The sequence below is a fragment of the Thamnophis elegans genome, chromosome 4 (assembly GCF_009769535.1).
Source record: "Thamnophis elegans isolate rThaEle1 chromosome 4, rThaEle1.pri, whole genome shotgun sequence".
In the NCBI taxonomy this organism is placed as follows: domain Eukaryota; kingdom Metazoa; phylum Chordata; class Lepidosauria; order Squamata; family Colubridae; genus Thamnophis; species Thamnophis elegans.
In genome coordinates this window covers 117406482-117422563 of record NC_045544.1, presented here as the reverse complement: position 1 = coordinate 117422563, position 16082 = coordinate 117406482, and the positions used below count along the sequence as shown (strand labels likewise).

The 16082-nt window shown below is 39.6% G+C and overlaps 1 protein-coding gene across 1 annotated transcript; it reads left to right on the top strand.

Annotated features, from left to right (window-relative positions):
- Window positions 1–16082, top strand: MKS1 (MKS transition zone complex subunit 1). Its single transcript, XM_032216792.1, has 18 exons — window positions 1–137; window positions 2384–2502; window positions 3044–3111; window positions 4904–5059; window positions 5664–5761; window positions 5894–6022; window positions 6512–6616; window positions 6734–6842; window positions 6933–6989; window positions 8451–8493; window positions 8927–8989; window positions 9979–10049; window positions 11174–11243; window positions 12654–12761; window positions 13742–13875; window positions 14011–14093; window positions 14412–14509; window positions 15653–16082. The coding sequence occupies exons 1-18, from the start codon at window positions 58–60 to the stop codon at window positions 15778–15780; spliced, it is 1719 nt and encodes a 572-aa protein (XP_032072683.1). The 5' UTR covers window positions 1–57; the 3' UTR covers window positions 15781–16082.

The following is a 16082-nucleotide window of genomic DNA, read 5'->3' as shown; positions in this document are numbered from 1 at the left end:
ATGGAAAAAGCGGCCTAGTCGAGACGCCGCTGCCTTCCTCTCCCCGTCCCGGGAGCGATGGCGGAGGCGGCTTGGAACGAAGACACGGGTGGGGCTGTCTACCGAACCCGAGACCCCATCCGTAACCTGCGCCTCAGGTTGGTTTTCCCTTCCCTTCTCTGTCGTGAAATGCCCCGAACTCTTCCCGCGTCTCAAAGTTGCCGCTGCCGCCAGTCCGTTACTCCAGTCGCCCTTTTGATTTGCAGCTCGCCTATCGGTGAAACAAGCCAGTCTGGAAAACATCCCGTGGCATCAATATATTGGTTTCCAACAGAGGAAACCAATATATTTTACTCTGTTTTCTAACAGGAAATTGAGCTCTCCCTCTCAAAATTACACCTCAAATGCCCCCTAAACGCGCACAGGCGGCAAATCTCTAATAAGGACTGCCCTCCCCGAGGGAAAAATCGCGGAGTAGCCACTCTAAAGTCCTATATTATTGAAAGGAGTGTGACCGTTTAAAGCTCAATGTACTATATAATAAACCCGATGGGATTTATAATCCACCTCAGGAATGCAGAAAGTGTTTCCCCCCCCCCTAAGTTGGCAATAGCTTGCGTGTATTGGGGTGCGTGTTAAAAGTTGAGTTAAATAAAAGACTAAAATGCAAACTGAGATCTGAGGGCTTGATAACAATGTGCCAAATAAGCAGTCGACAACCACAACATCAACTGACAGTAACAGGAATAAGAATAAAATAAATGCACAATACAAGATGCACAAGTAACTGAGGGTTAGTGTTCCTAATATAATATACCAAAAAGAAATAATTTCAAACATGCTGCAAAATAATTGCAAACATAGTTGCAATGATATAGAAACAGTATGTAGCATTGGGATATAAATAAATATGAATAAAAGTATGAGAAATTACATGCATTTCTATTATAGTTACTCTTATTCAGAGATCTATAATCAGTTTCTCTTAGGGAAATCATTTAATTTTAGATATGTCCGGCAGTACTAATTAATATAATCAAGGAGTCCAACAGTTACTGGATGCAAAATATAAAATAATTTTTTAAACAAAGCAAAATTAATGCTAGAATATGTCTACTATGTGCTGCAAAAACCTAGACAACTGCTAAAAAGCAGTAAATGTTAAGAGTGACTGGTATTCCTTAGCTTGCATATAGTTTTTAGACCTTTACAGTTCTGATTTGATAGCTCTAACTAAAATTAACAAAAGTCTGGCTTTATTGCACTTCTGTGTATAGAGAATCCATAATATCTTGTTTTTAGTCACAACTACTACCAGTAGATACAATCAACAGTGCAGTATTGATGTTACTGTAAAATCAAAGATAATTAAAAAAATCAATCTGAAAATCAGGAAAAGTATATTTAAAGTACAAGTGCTCAGATGGTTAAAAGATAACTCACCCCTTAAAATTACTATCACACCTATATAAAGAATTACAAAAACCCATGCGTATCCAGTCCTGGAAAAATAATAATTTAAGAGGAAAATTGAAACATTTACTTATTGTCACCAATAACGTCTCAGATAATAGAAATAGATATGGTGATATATTTAGTACTGCTGGAAATGTAATAATTCATATTTGGATTATTCAACCATTCTGGAAGATGCCTCACAATAGAATGAAACAGATTTTAAATTCTGATTTTTCTTTTCTTGCAATTGTTTTTACTGTAGAGCACCACATATCTTTTTACAAAGTACACTGAAGTAACATTGTTGGAAGTACCGGTATGCCGCCAATGTCAAAACTTATTTCATATTTTTTAAAAATATATCTATTGACTTCAGCTTGGAAAACATTTATGAATTATAAATCTGCACATAGACTTTGGCTGCAACTGAAGTTTGAATTTCTCTTAAGATCTTAAAATGCTGAGTTCTTTTTAAGTGCCTATAAAGTTAAGGGCAGATTATCTCAGATTAGCTAGAAATTTTTATCTTACTATTTTGACTGAAAAATCTTATTGTAGTTGCCATTGTTAATTTCTAACTTCACCCTATTGATAATTTTAAATCGATTGTTTTGTGATTATCTCCATGTATTCTCTTAATTTAATGTTACTGGTGAAATGTTAGAGGGATGTTTTTCTTAACATTTTATCATTTTTATGGTTTGTAAATCCATTTTTGTGTTGCTCTAGTTACACATCCATATTCTATTCTTAAATATATTTTAAAAGAAAGTAAAAATTTTTTAAAATTCAGATACTTCCCAACTGATAATGTTTAATAGGGACAGAAGTCTTAAGTAGAACAGTTATTTGGAGTAATCTTCCTCTGCTTTCATTTTGCCCCCAAGCAACTGGCTCTGAATGTCACATTCCAGATGTCCAAAAACAATATATTTCTTTCTTGCAGGGTTAAACTTCAGCGGGTTACTTCCACTAGCCTTCTATTACAGCAGCTAAAGCAGTCTTTCTTCCAATCAGGCCAGCAGTTCATTGGCTTGTCAACTTTTGAGCCTTACAACTCAGCAGGTGAGTGCTCTTGGCTGGACTTTAAGAACAATTATTTCTGGAAGTCTGGTCAGGTGTTAAGACTGTTAAAAGTGCAAAGTCTGAGCAGTATAAAACCAAATAATTGAAATATTCACTTTGTACAATATGACCATGGAACCAAGATAAGTTTCTGTACAATTTTGTTTCATTTTTAAATTCACTTTTATTTTGGTGGTCAGGAGATATTATTTACCTTAACAAAACTAATGACCTTGGTCAATGAGATTGTCTGATCTCCCCACAGCAATTTTCTCATTTCCTGCATTGCTTTTCTTGTTAAATCGCCAAATTTAATGCCCCATGATTTGTGCAATGATTTAGTGTGGCTAACTCCTAAGTTTTTCTTGTCTTTGGCTTTGCTTCTGAATATAAAGACATTCAAAGCAATAAAATAATCATTAGACCTGCCCAGATGTTACGTATATATGTAATCAAGAAAGAAAATAAATTCTGGGAGAGTTGGAGCGTCTTAAGCCATTATTCTTGCCAAGCACACTTTGGAGGCTTGTCTATGTTTCAGGTGGACATTGTCCTGAAGAGGAGAAAGAGGAGGCTGTTATTGGCTGGCAAGAAAAACTATTCAGTCAAGTGAGTAGATGGGATGATTGTCCCACTAATGATTCTAGCAGTTTTCACTGCTTCTGGCAGTGAATTTATTCTTACGTAAGCCAGATATCTGGCTGACCAGTGATCTCCTTCATCCAAGCATAATGTTCTAGCCTCTTGTGCAGACTGATCATGTGCTGTTCTTGCAAATGTATCGTGTGCTGTTCTGCAAATTTCACATGGATATCTCATGGAATGTGTAAAAGTACAAACTTCACTCCCAAAGACTTCTGGATTGAAAAATATGAAACTATAAATCATCTGAATTTCAACAGTGGGCCTACATTTTTTTTCTCAGTCACTCAGGTAAAGATGTTTTATTTCAAATGTTCTTAAGCACCAACCCCTATTGTGAACATTTGGGAGTTTGGGATGCTTCTACAATATTTGAAGAGCCTATACTGCTTTTAAAACAATTATTTCATGTTCAGAAGGAATTTTGTATATCTTTCACACTCAAAATGATTCGGAGGACCTTTGACCACCATCTCTCAGCTGTGACCAGGGGGGCATTTGCCCAGGTTCGCCTGGTGCGCCAGTTGCGGCCCTACCTGAATCGGGAGGCCCTCACAACAGTCACTCGAGCCCTTGTGATCTCTAGGCTGGAATACTGTAACGTGCTCTACATGGGGCTGCCCTTGAAGAGCATCCGGAGACTTCAGCTAGTCCAGAATGCGGCCGCGCGAGTGATCGTGGGCGCACCACGGTTCGCCCACATAACACCGATCCTCCGTGAGCTGCACTGGCTACCTGTCGATCTCCGGGTGCACTTCAAGGTCCTACTCACCACCTATAAAGCGCTCCATGGTAGTGGATCTGGCTATTTGAGAGACCGCCTTCTGCCAATTATCTCCCTGCGTCCCATCAGATCGCATAGAGTTGGCCTCCTCCGTATTCCATCCGCCAGTCAGTGCCGACTGGCGACTACTCGGAGGAGAGCCTTCTCTGTTGCGGCTCCGACACTATGGAACAATCTCCCCGTGGAGATTCGTACCCTCACCACCGTCCAGGCCTTCCGCACAGCCCTCAAGAACTGGCTAGCCCGTCAGGCCTGGGGATAAGTCTATTTTCGCCCCTCCCGAATGTTGAGTGAATGTTGAGTTTTATTGTTTAATTTACCTTTGTTCACATTTCTTTTTGTACTGTCCTACACTCCCTTTCCTTTGTGATTGTAAGCCGCCCTGAGTCCCCTCAGGGAAAAGGGCGGCCTATAAATGTCCAATAAATACAAATACAAATACAAAAAATAATTCAAAAGAAAACTTTTTGATTATCACTTTAGATATCACAGGTATTTTTCTTGCCTAGTTGAACTCCCTTGAATAGGGAGTCAGTTTAACAGTACTGTACATCATGCTCACAAGGGCTTTTGCCTTTTTACGTTAAATGAAGAAGACAGGCTTCTTTTGTACACTTTCTCCTTCAGGTTTTTAGAGACTAATGACTCAGTCTAATAGGTAGAAATGTTTCGGACTACTTTTGACCTATTTTGTTGAGTTGTAGCCTTGGTGGGACATTCTGTCCAAACTATGTCCCTTTGCTTCTCCCCCATTCTTCACCTTCAGCGGGCCTATTCAGACATAAGAAATTCAGTTGGATATGAGTCCTGCAGAAGTTAGTGGCTTGTTTTTGTGATTTGCTCATCTAACAAGTCCAACTATTTGTTTTTTGCTGGACCTCTGCTTTGCTGATACTGCAGTTCCATGGGTTGAAGATTTTGTAGGGAGGACTTTGTTACACAAGCAACAATGGTTTTTTTCCCTACTTTATTTAGTTTGAGGTTGATCTTTACCAGAATCAGTCTGCCTGCCAGAGCCCACTTGACCGACAATACTACCAGGATATCCTAAAATTGGAAGAGTCCGGGGGTCGAAAGAATAAGCGGATCTTCACATACACAGACCATGACCGCTTCACCAGCCTAGAAGAGGTACCAGCTTTTAACAGAGATGGCGTTGGATACTGGAATGCCTGACCCAGAATCCATTCTTTATGTCAATATGAATGATAGGAAGAGCGGAATTGTTCCTACTAGAAAATATGAAGTAATGTAAAAAAAATATGCTTATAATCATTAAGTAATAATTAATGACATTGTTAATTACAAATATAATTCCTGCCTTAGGGAGTAAAGTCCAGACAGAAAGTAGCATCTTGGTAATCTTGGCAGATTCCTCCAAAGCTAAGACAGGCTTAGATCATTGTTATGTTTGGATGGAAGATCACCAGGAAAGTCCAGAGTGGTTGGTTAGAGTTGGAAGTTGGGAAATATATTGAAAGATTGCAATACCAAATCACTTTCATATTACTGCCAAGAAAGCATGTAATTAGCAGGTGTTCAATTCTGGAGCAGTGTTTCTCAACCTTGGAAACTTTAAAGTGCTTTCCCTTGATGGGCTGTCACTGGAGCCTTTGCTGTCTGCTTTGTACCAAAAATACTGCAAAAAGATATTTCCCTGGGTTTTGAATGGAACCTCTTAGCTCACATTTTTCTTTTTTAAATGAGTATAACAACCTCTCTTCTTACATTCCAGCATGGTCAGAAAATGACCACTTCTGATAAGGAAGTGCCTTCGTATTTGGCAGAAATGATGGCTAATGTGAGGAGGAGGAGACAAGAACGGAGGCCAGTGTAAGTGCAGCCACGGACATTGCTTTTGCTGTACAAATCTCTTGGTCTGGGGGATGATTTTGATCCAACCTGCCAAAGCAGAAGGAAACCTGCTTCACTATAAGCAACAGTCTCCTTTGACCCTCTTGGCAGAGAAGGAAACAGCCTGAAATCCCGAATTATCACCTGGCAGCCCTCAGAAGAATTCATCAAGAACAACCATGTCCTTAATACTCCTGTGCAGACCATGTATATTATGGGGGACCTAGGACCCCAAGGCAAGTAAGTTTCTGTGCACCCAAGCTTTGCAGCCCCATTGTTTTTTTCTCAGCACCCCCCCCAATGTTCCAAAAAGTGTTTGAAGTTGAACAAAAGTCATTAGCACTCCTTGATACAGAACCAAAGGTGATAGCTGCATGAGAGCAGTGTCCCGCATGGCTCAAGGTTGACTCAGCCTTCCATCCTTACGAAGTGGGTAAAATGAGGACCCAGATTGTTGGGGGCAATATGCTGACTCTGAAGCCGCTTAGAGAGGCGGCTATAAAGCACTATGAAGCGGTATATACGTCTAAGTGCTAGTGCTAAAGTGGCACAGAAGCTCTCCAATATTTCAAGACCATCTTCTATGTTTTAGGGTTTCCCTTTGGTCTTGGATCTGGGGTTTGCATAACATTGCTCTATAATATGTTCAGAAACACCTGGATTTATCTTGTACTGCCAGTATTTAAGCCCTGAGAAGCAGGTCATGTTTTAATAATGATTTCTACGTAGGCTTGGTTGCAAGGAGTACGAGTATGTTCTCTGCATGATCAAGGTAGATGGCAATGGAGTCATCACAGTCAAGCCAGATTTTACAGGCACAAAAGGGCCTTACAGGTGAGCAGCATTTAGAGCTCTTTGATCTTCAAAAATGAGTTGGAGTCAAGGGGCAATTGCATATCAATTGTACAGATCTTTTCTCTGAGTTGGGCTGTGTTGTTTGGCTCCCTGAAGGATTGAGCTGGAAGGAGAGAAGCGGGAAATGTGGAAATTCACTCTGGAGAATGCATCGGCCACAGTGGAAGAGAAGGAGCAAGCACGGGAACAGCGTGTCTTCAAGGATGTAAGAACTCTTATCTTTCGCTCCTAAGTGGGGTCTAAATTTGTAAAAGGGTATATGTCTTATTTTCTGACTGTATGTTTCATTCCTTAGTTGTACAGCCGACATAAAGAGTATCTCAGTGGACTTGTTGGATCTGACTTTGAGATGGTAAGTGACTTCTTTTTGCGCTAGACGTGTCTGCTTTACTTTGTAGCTGTTAACTCTAATCTTAACTTGTTTAAAACAGAACCTCAGAACCTCACAGTCTGGTTCTATTTTTAGTGGAGAGTGTCAGGTTGGTGGAATTTGGAGTTCTGCTTTGTAATGCATTACCATAACATTCATGATTAGTTACCATTATTTGAAACAAAATTTTGATATGATTTGAGCTGATAGGTAAAGTTCCTGCAATTTGCAGGTTGTATTATAATAGTGATTTTCCTGGAGAGAGAAAAATTGTACTGCTGTTTTCTTCTTAGTCCTTTGCTCACCATGCAGATTTCTCATACTAGTTATTGTTTAATTGAGAAACCACTACTGAAAATTAAATTGTGCTTATGCATGCCTTAAGTATTATAAGGAAGCTAGCACTGTTGATGTTGGCTAGTCCTTGGATGGAGAACCGCATTCCTGAGTCATTGACAGACTGAGAAAAAAAATATTCTGGGGTACAAAGGCAAGCCACTTCTGTAACATCGTTAAAAATTACATAGATAAGCCATCAGGAACCAAGCTCAACCAAGGATATTTTTAATCTTTGAATCTGAAGCACACTGACAATAGAATCTCAAGTCCTGAATTTGTCCTGACCCACCACCTCTGTCATCTATTCATCACATAACCTTTGAGATGTCTCCTGTTTCATTGACCATCAAAAAACCCTTCCATCCCTGTGTTCATAAAATCAAGTAATAGAAGAGGTAAAAATGAGAACTTCCTTCCACAAAATGGTTAGCTGCTATGTGTAAATTACTCTTTGTGCAATAAAGTCATCAAGATGCGTATTAACAGGCACCAAGTTAGAAATGACCATGAGTTCTAATTCTACTTTTGGCATGAAAGCCGGCTGGGTGACTTGGACCAATCAACCTAACAGGATTCTTCCTGTGGTGAAATTAGGAGGAAGAAGGTATGTTAGATCTGCTCACCGCCTTGAGTTATTTATAAAAATAATAAAGGTGAGATATAATTAAATAAATTAATGTCTCTGGCTTGGGGTTTTGCACCCGATGTTCCCCTTCTAATATATATAGAGCCAAGGTGGCGCAGTGGTTAAATGCAGCACTGCAGGCTACTGCTAGATCAGCAGGTCAGCGGTTCAAATCTCACCGGCTCAGGGTTGACTCAGCCTTCCATCCTTCCGAGGTGGGTAAAATGAGGACCCAGATTGTTGGGGGCAATATGCTGACTCTCTGTAAACCGCTTAGAGAGGCCTGAAAGGCCTATGAAGCGGTATATAAGTCTACTGCTATTGCTATTGCTAAATATATAGTTGCTTTATATCAGATCAACCCTTTGATTCCTCCAGTCTAGATTAATTAAGTCTGATGAGCCAGCAGCTCTTGGGCACTGGAAAACTTTTCAACTGCAATTTTTCTGCTGGGTAACATTCATTCTTTCCTCTTGCAGACTGCTCCTGGTATTTTCCGACTCTTTGTTAATGGTGAAATAGGTAAGATAGCTGTTTATTCCACATTCAACCCAAGATTGATCCCCAGGCACCTAAATCAATACTAAGGGTCAAACTGTAATTGGAAGCCTACGCCTGCCCTATGAAATTGAGTAGAGGAAATTGTGATCCTGCTAACTGATTTGTACCTCTCATCGTTCTGTAATTAATTTTGTGGTTTCCCTAATATTGCTTTAGGTACCTTTTTGCTATTCAGAAAAATGACTAACTTTTCAGTTAGTAAGCGATCTAGAGCTGTGATTGTAACTAAAATATCCTACAAGTTTGATTAGCCAACTCATTCAGGTTTTGTTATAAACTCAAAATCTCTTTAGCAAGGTGTGTGCATCTTCATTGGATTGGACAGCTTGGTTAAGAATAAGAGAAAAGGTCCAGAGAATAAGGCTTTATTACCATGTTTCCTTTTCTTTCCTAGTTTCCGCCCAGGGTTACGAATACAACAATCTGTACATACATTTCTTCTTGGAACTGCCCAGCTGTGAGTAGTACAAATTGGGCCCTTAGGATTGGGAGAAAGATGTGATATGGCATCTACCACATAAAGTAGAAATGTGTATCCTCCTAGAGAGTTGCTTCTAGCAAAGAAATAATTGAAACTATACAGGAATTCATAAGTCTTCCCACAGTAAATCAAGCATATCCTTGAACCTACCCTCTTGTTATTTGAGGTTGTGCATTTCCCAAAGCTATTTTTCTCTAAAATCCAGTCTTAAAATACTGATGGACAATCTCATGATGAGAGCCAGAAAAAAATCATGTCTCCCTTCTCTATCTCATCACTTATCTACCTGTTGCATCGCACACTTCAAGATCACAAGCATAACAGAAATATGGCTAATAAAATAAGCTAGCATTACTTTTATAACGCTGGAGTCATTTTAATCCTAAGTGTGCATGATTCAAGGTGAAGAAAAGAAAAAGGATCAAATAATTTAAAGCTATGTACAGTATTTTTCCATATTGTTCCATATTAGTATATCTGAGAGAAATTCTAATGGTTTTTTGGGGAGGGGGGGGGAGACATACAGGTAGTCCTTGCATAATGAGCAGTTGCTTAACGACCAAAGTTACAAAAATCCCCTGGAAAGGTACTTAGGACTCGATTGCAGAGTTCCAACTGCAGCATGTACACACACACACACACACACACACACACACCTAATTTCATTTGGGAACTAGGCTACTGGCTCACATTTATGGCCATTTTTAGCATGCCCATGATTTTTAGCATTTTTGCTGTGGATTCATTTAATCACCCTTGCATTTGCTTAATGATCATCACATAAAATTGGGCCTGGTCAATATGGTGGACCCTAATTCCAGGCTCAATTACAGTCATTATGTCAGGAACTACCTGGTATGCAATGAACAGGTGTCTGGTTTTTTGGAGCAGAGGTTTTGTGCTTTAGCTACTCATTAATCTTGCTGTCTTCTCTGCAGTACTAAAAGCTTCTATTTTCTTTCTAGATTGGTCGTGTCCCCCATCTCAACTACTCTCTGGAATAACACAGACTTGCACTAGCAAAGTACATGGCAAAGTATGTTTAAGATGGTTCCTTTGTGAGGGAGGGGAACTATTTGCAGAGGCACAGTGTTTAATGCCAGTTTTTGGGGTTTGAGGCACATTTTTCTTTCCTACTTTGAGGAATAGCAACCTTACATGACTCAGGAATGCAGTTCTTGCTGTGCATTTTAGTTTTCTGATACTCCTAATATTTCAAAGCCAAGTTTTAGTAGAACCTTCTTCAACTTACTCCTTTAATTCTTAAATGTATTATGCTGCCAAATTATTGAGATTTCTTAATGATTTCCATTAAATTTCATTGAACCTCAGTTGGCCCATAAATTCTCACAGATTCAACTGGAATGCCCAGGGGATAAGAATTATGAGACTTTTTAGTCTAGGATGGTCACTAGAATCACAATTGTAAAATGGGCAACTATAGAAAATGATGTAATTTTTAAAAAGATAAAAATTAAATCTGGAGAACAGATTGGAGAAGATCTTCAGCATGTAGACAAATATTTGTGGGGAGGGGGGGAACCTCCCTTGCTTTAGGGTCTATGTGAATTCTTCAGTGTTGGCACAAAGTCAGTAGAGTTGATTCTATTGGTCTAAAGATTAGACTTCTCGAGCATCAGGGAACACATGCCTCTGTCATTTGGAGACAGTTGCATAGCTGTTGCAGTTATACACCTGCGAATCCTAAGCTTACCCATCAATCTTTTTACAGCATATATATGTAGCAACCCCTAGGCACAGTTGCAGGCAACTCTGAATCAAGCTTAAGAGCTATCGTGGCTCAGTGTTTAAAATGCAGTACTGCAGGCTACTTCTGCTGACTGCCAGCTGCCAGCAGTTTGGCAGTTCAAGTCTCACTGGATCAAGGTTGACTCAGCCTTCCATCCTTCCGGGGTGGGTAAAATGAGGACCCAGATTGTTGGGGGCAATAGGCAGACTCTGTAAACCGCTTAGAGAGGCCTGTAAAGCACTGTAAAACAGTATATAAGACTAAGAGCTATTGCTATTGCAGCATATCTCTCTTGAGGGGATATTTGTTGGTTTTCTTATCCCACACACAAATACACAAACCTACACACATGGTTGTTCTGTTCCCTGCTACTCCATGTAAAAACTGATGCTACTATTTTTCATTCCTAGGATAGGGTGGCTTTTTTTTCCTTCCCATTTACCCTGGAGATGTTCTTCACCCAAGAGGATGACTTGGAAGGTGAGTCATGCCATTGTGTATGAGAAAGAAGTTCAGAAGTGGTTCTGCTCTAATGGATTTCAGGTACCGTATTTTTCAGAACATAAGACGCACTCTTTTCCCTCAAAAAAAAGGCTGAAAAATCTGGGTGCGTCTTATACACTGACTACAGCATTTTTTGCCTCCCAAAACCCTGCCCCCTTCACCAAAATGGCCGTGCAGAGCCTGTAGAAGGCTTTCAGAGAGCTCCTGGGAGCTGGAGAGGGCAGAAATGAGTGAAAACCAGGCCGTTGTTTGCTCAATTTTGCCTTCCCCCCCAGCCCCCAGGAGTATTCTGTAAGCCTCCTAAAGGCTATGTGTGCAATTTTTTTGACAAAAAACGGGGCCGTTTTTTGCTCGTTTTGGGGAGCCCCCACCCCCCCAGGAACACTCTGCAAACCTAAAGGCTATTCATGCCTTTTGGGGGAGGGGGGGAACAGGCTTGTTTTTGCAAAAACCGGGCCATTTTGGGAGGTTTGCAGAGTGCAAAAACTTTTTTAAAAAAATTTGCCTCTTTAAAACCTTGGTGTCTTATACTCCAGTGCATCTTATACTCCGACAAAATACGGTATTTTGTCCATTGGGGGGAATTGATTGGCCTGTCACGTTGGAGACAGAGGGATTTCATTTTATGTGATGTAATTTTCTGGAACATTCTCTACGTTATGAAGCCTTTGGGAGGTATACCACTATTATTACTACCCTTAAGATTGTTAGAGACAAACACAAAATTCTATTTAAAAATTGAATACATGTTAAAATTTAATTACAGCTAAATGTAATTAATATGATCATTCTCCACTTATATATTCACTCACCCTCTCCCAATATTAAAAATTACAAATTAGTTACAAATTTTGGAGATTTCTCAGAACTGAAGCCATGGTTTCAGGGGACTATAGGCAGCCTTGACACCTCCCATTGTACACTTCTGCTCTAGAAAAAACATTGTACAGTTGTATGGGCGAGGCCTGCAGAAGAACAGGAAGTGTTGCCTAGCTTGTATTCATTTCAATGAAGACTTGCAACTGTGTCAGAGGATTGTGCCTCTGAGCAATGGTTTATTCTGATTGTAGTGGAAAACTATTGCACTAGATGACTTGCAACACAAGTGTCAAACTCGCCATGTCACATTGCTGACATGTGACATTTGGCAACATTTCCCCCCCTTCACAGAGCTGGGGTGGGGGTGGGGTGATCTGTGCGTGACACATCTGGCTCACGGGCTGCCAACTTGACATCCTGACCTACAAGGTCTTTTCCAACTCTGTTAATCTGTTAAAAACCATCCCCTTGATCAGCAGAATTGCCCTACTGTTTATCCTGGAATAAAACATGACATTGATGTGAAACTGGCTGGTGTCTTATTCACTATCTTCCTTCCTCTTATAGGCTCCCTCCCTGAGTGGCCTGTCCTATACTTTGAGGTTCTTTCCTTGGATTTCTGGCATAGGTACCGTATTGAAGGCTATGGCTTTGTAGTGCTGCCAGCAACGCCAGGTAAAAGACAGTGCTAGAACTGAACTTGCATTGGTGCAACTCCTGGAGCAAATTTATTGATATTAATTTAGTTACTTGATTTACCTCATATAACCACTTTTATGGGACCCTTGAGTGATTTACATGGAAAAAAAATCAAAATACATTTTTATTTTTTTACTTGCCTCAAGTAGTGTATGTTCATCATACATTTTAGTACTAGATGCTCTTCTGATAACTGTAATTTGAGAAAACTTTCTTATTTCCTTAACTGCTGGAATTCTGGGAACTCCTTTTAAGATGGCACACTCTTAGCACTTAAGATGGCAAGCTTATAATAGATACTCTCTTTATCATGCCTTTCTGTCATTCTCCTAGCAGACTCACATTCCTACTGATTGGTGAAATTTTCTGGGTGGTTTGGGGCATTTATCCTTTGCTTAACATGCAACAATTTTGTGGGGGAAAGGTAGATGATTTAAGGTTTGGAAAGGATTGTCTTCCTTCCATTCAAATGGGATAGTATATCCTTGATAGAAGATTAATGCACCAAGTGATGTGAACATCGCCTGTCTTCACTGCCAAATGATGGGCAAATTTGTTGAGTTTGTACATTGTGCTAAGCTGTAATGTGGTTGTTTGGGTTTGTCTTAGTATGATACAAACATAGTATTGTGTTATATAAACCATGATTTATAGTCCATAAGCCACCCACAGTCACTCTGTGTCTGAGATGTCACCTAATCCAGCAAATGTATAAATAAATGCACTATGGCATCTTGTACGTGCCATGAAAATCCAGCTTCTCTTATTTATTGTTGAGTATCTCTAAATTTTCCTTTGCTTGAAGTACACAGTTCCCAGGTCTTGTATTTCACTGGAACTTTTATATCATGATCTCAGTGGCTAACATTGGTTGTGTGCATGCATGTTCTGAGTAGCCTTTTGATTTTTCTCCCCCCATATCTCTGGCATCAATCCCGTTCAACCCGATGATTCAGGAGTTCACACTTTGTCTGTTTCTACATGGCGTCCTGTGGAGTTGGGCACCATTTCAGAACTACGGAGGTTTTTCATTGGAGGATCTCCAGAGCTTGAGGATATAACCTACACCAAAGTGCCAAGTACTTTCACAGTGAGTGCCTGCCTCCCTATGCCCACCCATATTTTCTGCAAAGAATTTTGGTTCAGAACTTGGCACATTTATGGAGAATGAAGGATGAAAACTCAGATAAGACTTCCTCTAAACTGATGCTTATCTTCTGTGCAGGGTGATCGTCTCAGCCGTTTAGGTTTTCGTTCTGAAACAACAGGGAGCGTCACTTTCCGGCTGAACTGCCTGCAGCAGTCCAAGTAAGATTTCCTCTTCAGTAGAGAGAGAATTTCTGGACATTGAGAACATGCATAGGGAAGAGAATCTTTTCTTCTGTATTTAAAGAAATTTCAGCAAAAAGCGGCTTCCATTATCAGCTTGGTTATCTGCCTTTAGATTCAAATGCCTAATTTCGATATTCACATTGATACAGATGCAAACATAAGGAAGCACATACATAGTGCTTGCTTAGTGATCACTTATTTGAAGTTGCAACAACACTGAACAATAGTACTTATGACTGGTTCTCAAAGTTTAAAAATTTCAAAATTATATGTTTAAAACTTTTTTCTTGGCAGAGCTTTTCTGGAGTCCAGCTCCATGAAGAAACGCATGCAGAGTGTTCTGGATCGACTAGGAAACTTCAGTCAGCAAAGTTCCCTTTATAATGTTTTAGGTAAGGCTTTTGACACAGGAACAGGTATGATTTTTTTTTTGCGCAAAGCAGAACTATTTTGGATCTTGGTCTTTACAATTTCCCTATCAGGAAAGATTGCAATATTTGAGCTTTTTTAGTCTAAAAAGAAGGCTGATGAAAGGGGACATGACTGAAACGTCACACAACTATGCATAATGCAGTTAAAGTGGACAAAAAGCTATTTTTCCCTTCCCAAACTTCTATAACCAGAGGTCACCCAATTAAATTGACTCCTGGGTAGACTAAAGGAAATATTAATACATAATTAAATTTTGGAATTTGCTACTGTGAGATATGTTGTTGGCTATCAACTAAGGTGACTTCAGAAACAGTTTGGATCATTTCATGGGAATCCAAGGGGCTAATGATTATTAGCCTTGATCACAGTGTAATTGCTTTAAAGGCCATCTGCTGGGAAACTAGTGGACTTTCTTGTGTCCTGAGTTGGCCACTGTGATAAGAGACTGATGTACCAGGGGTCCAATCCAGCAGGGCACCATTTTTATTCTTAGGATTCTCAATGGCCATTTTATGCATTTTAATTCTAAATTGTTTCATCATTTAATTCAATGTATGATAGTTTCTTTAAAAGCTCAGATTCACAGGTGGTTATTCATTTTATTAAATATGAACATATCTTCTAATTGAATATTGTTTTAAATTATCTTGAACATTAGAATCATTTAAAGAGGATTGTATTTTTACCCATTTAATGAAAAACATATGATATCTGTTTCTTACTTGCAAAACTCAGATTTACAGAGGAATACTATTTTTTATATTTTTTTAAAGTTAAAATAACTTTGTAGCCCCCAGGTCTTTAAAAAAATATAGAATAAAATATTTGTTATTCTGGATGGTGTGTCAGAATAAGGCAGTAAGGGAAAGTCAAAATCATTGTTTTGCTTTTGCACAGTACATTTTCTTTCTCTCTTCCACAGAGGTACTAAAAGACATACTTTCTAGCCTGCATATTATATTCAACTCCTTGCATGCTTTCAATATTTCAGCATGGAATGTTGGTTAAAAGGTCTAGAAGGAAGGAATGGTCAGGCAGGGGAACTAGGTGACTGCACAGGTTGAACCTCCACTTAACTACCATGTCTGTTCTCTTTGTTGCAGAGGCATTCCAACGGGCTCGTCACCGAATGCAGCAAGCCCGAGAAAGCCTTCCTCAAGATTTGATTCGCACTTCAGCCTCTGAAGCTTACAATGATGAAAGCATCATCAAGCAGCCTGCTGTCTTCTAAGATGTTCTCCACCAGTGTTTCTCAGCCACTTGAAGACACATGAATTTCAACTCTCAGAATTCCCTGCCAGCTCTACGCCTTTGGTTCTCACCTCTGCTTTTGCAACTTATGGCAAAGTCCTACACCTCAGTTTGAATCTGGAGATGGGCCATGTCGTGTTGGACATACAGGATGTAACAGAAACCTCAGTTTTTCTCTCTTCACACAAGAGCATGAAATTACAAAAACTTTTTATGCCTTAGGAAGGCAACCATGTTGTACAGTATTTTATTTTGTGCACATAAATGTGTTTTTTACTCAAA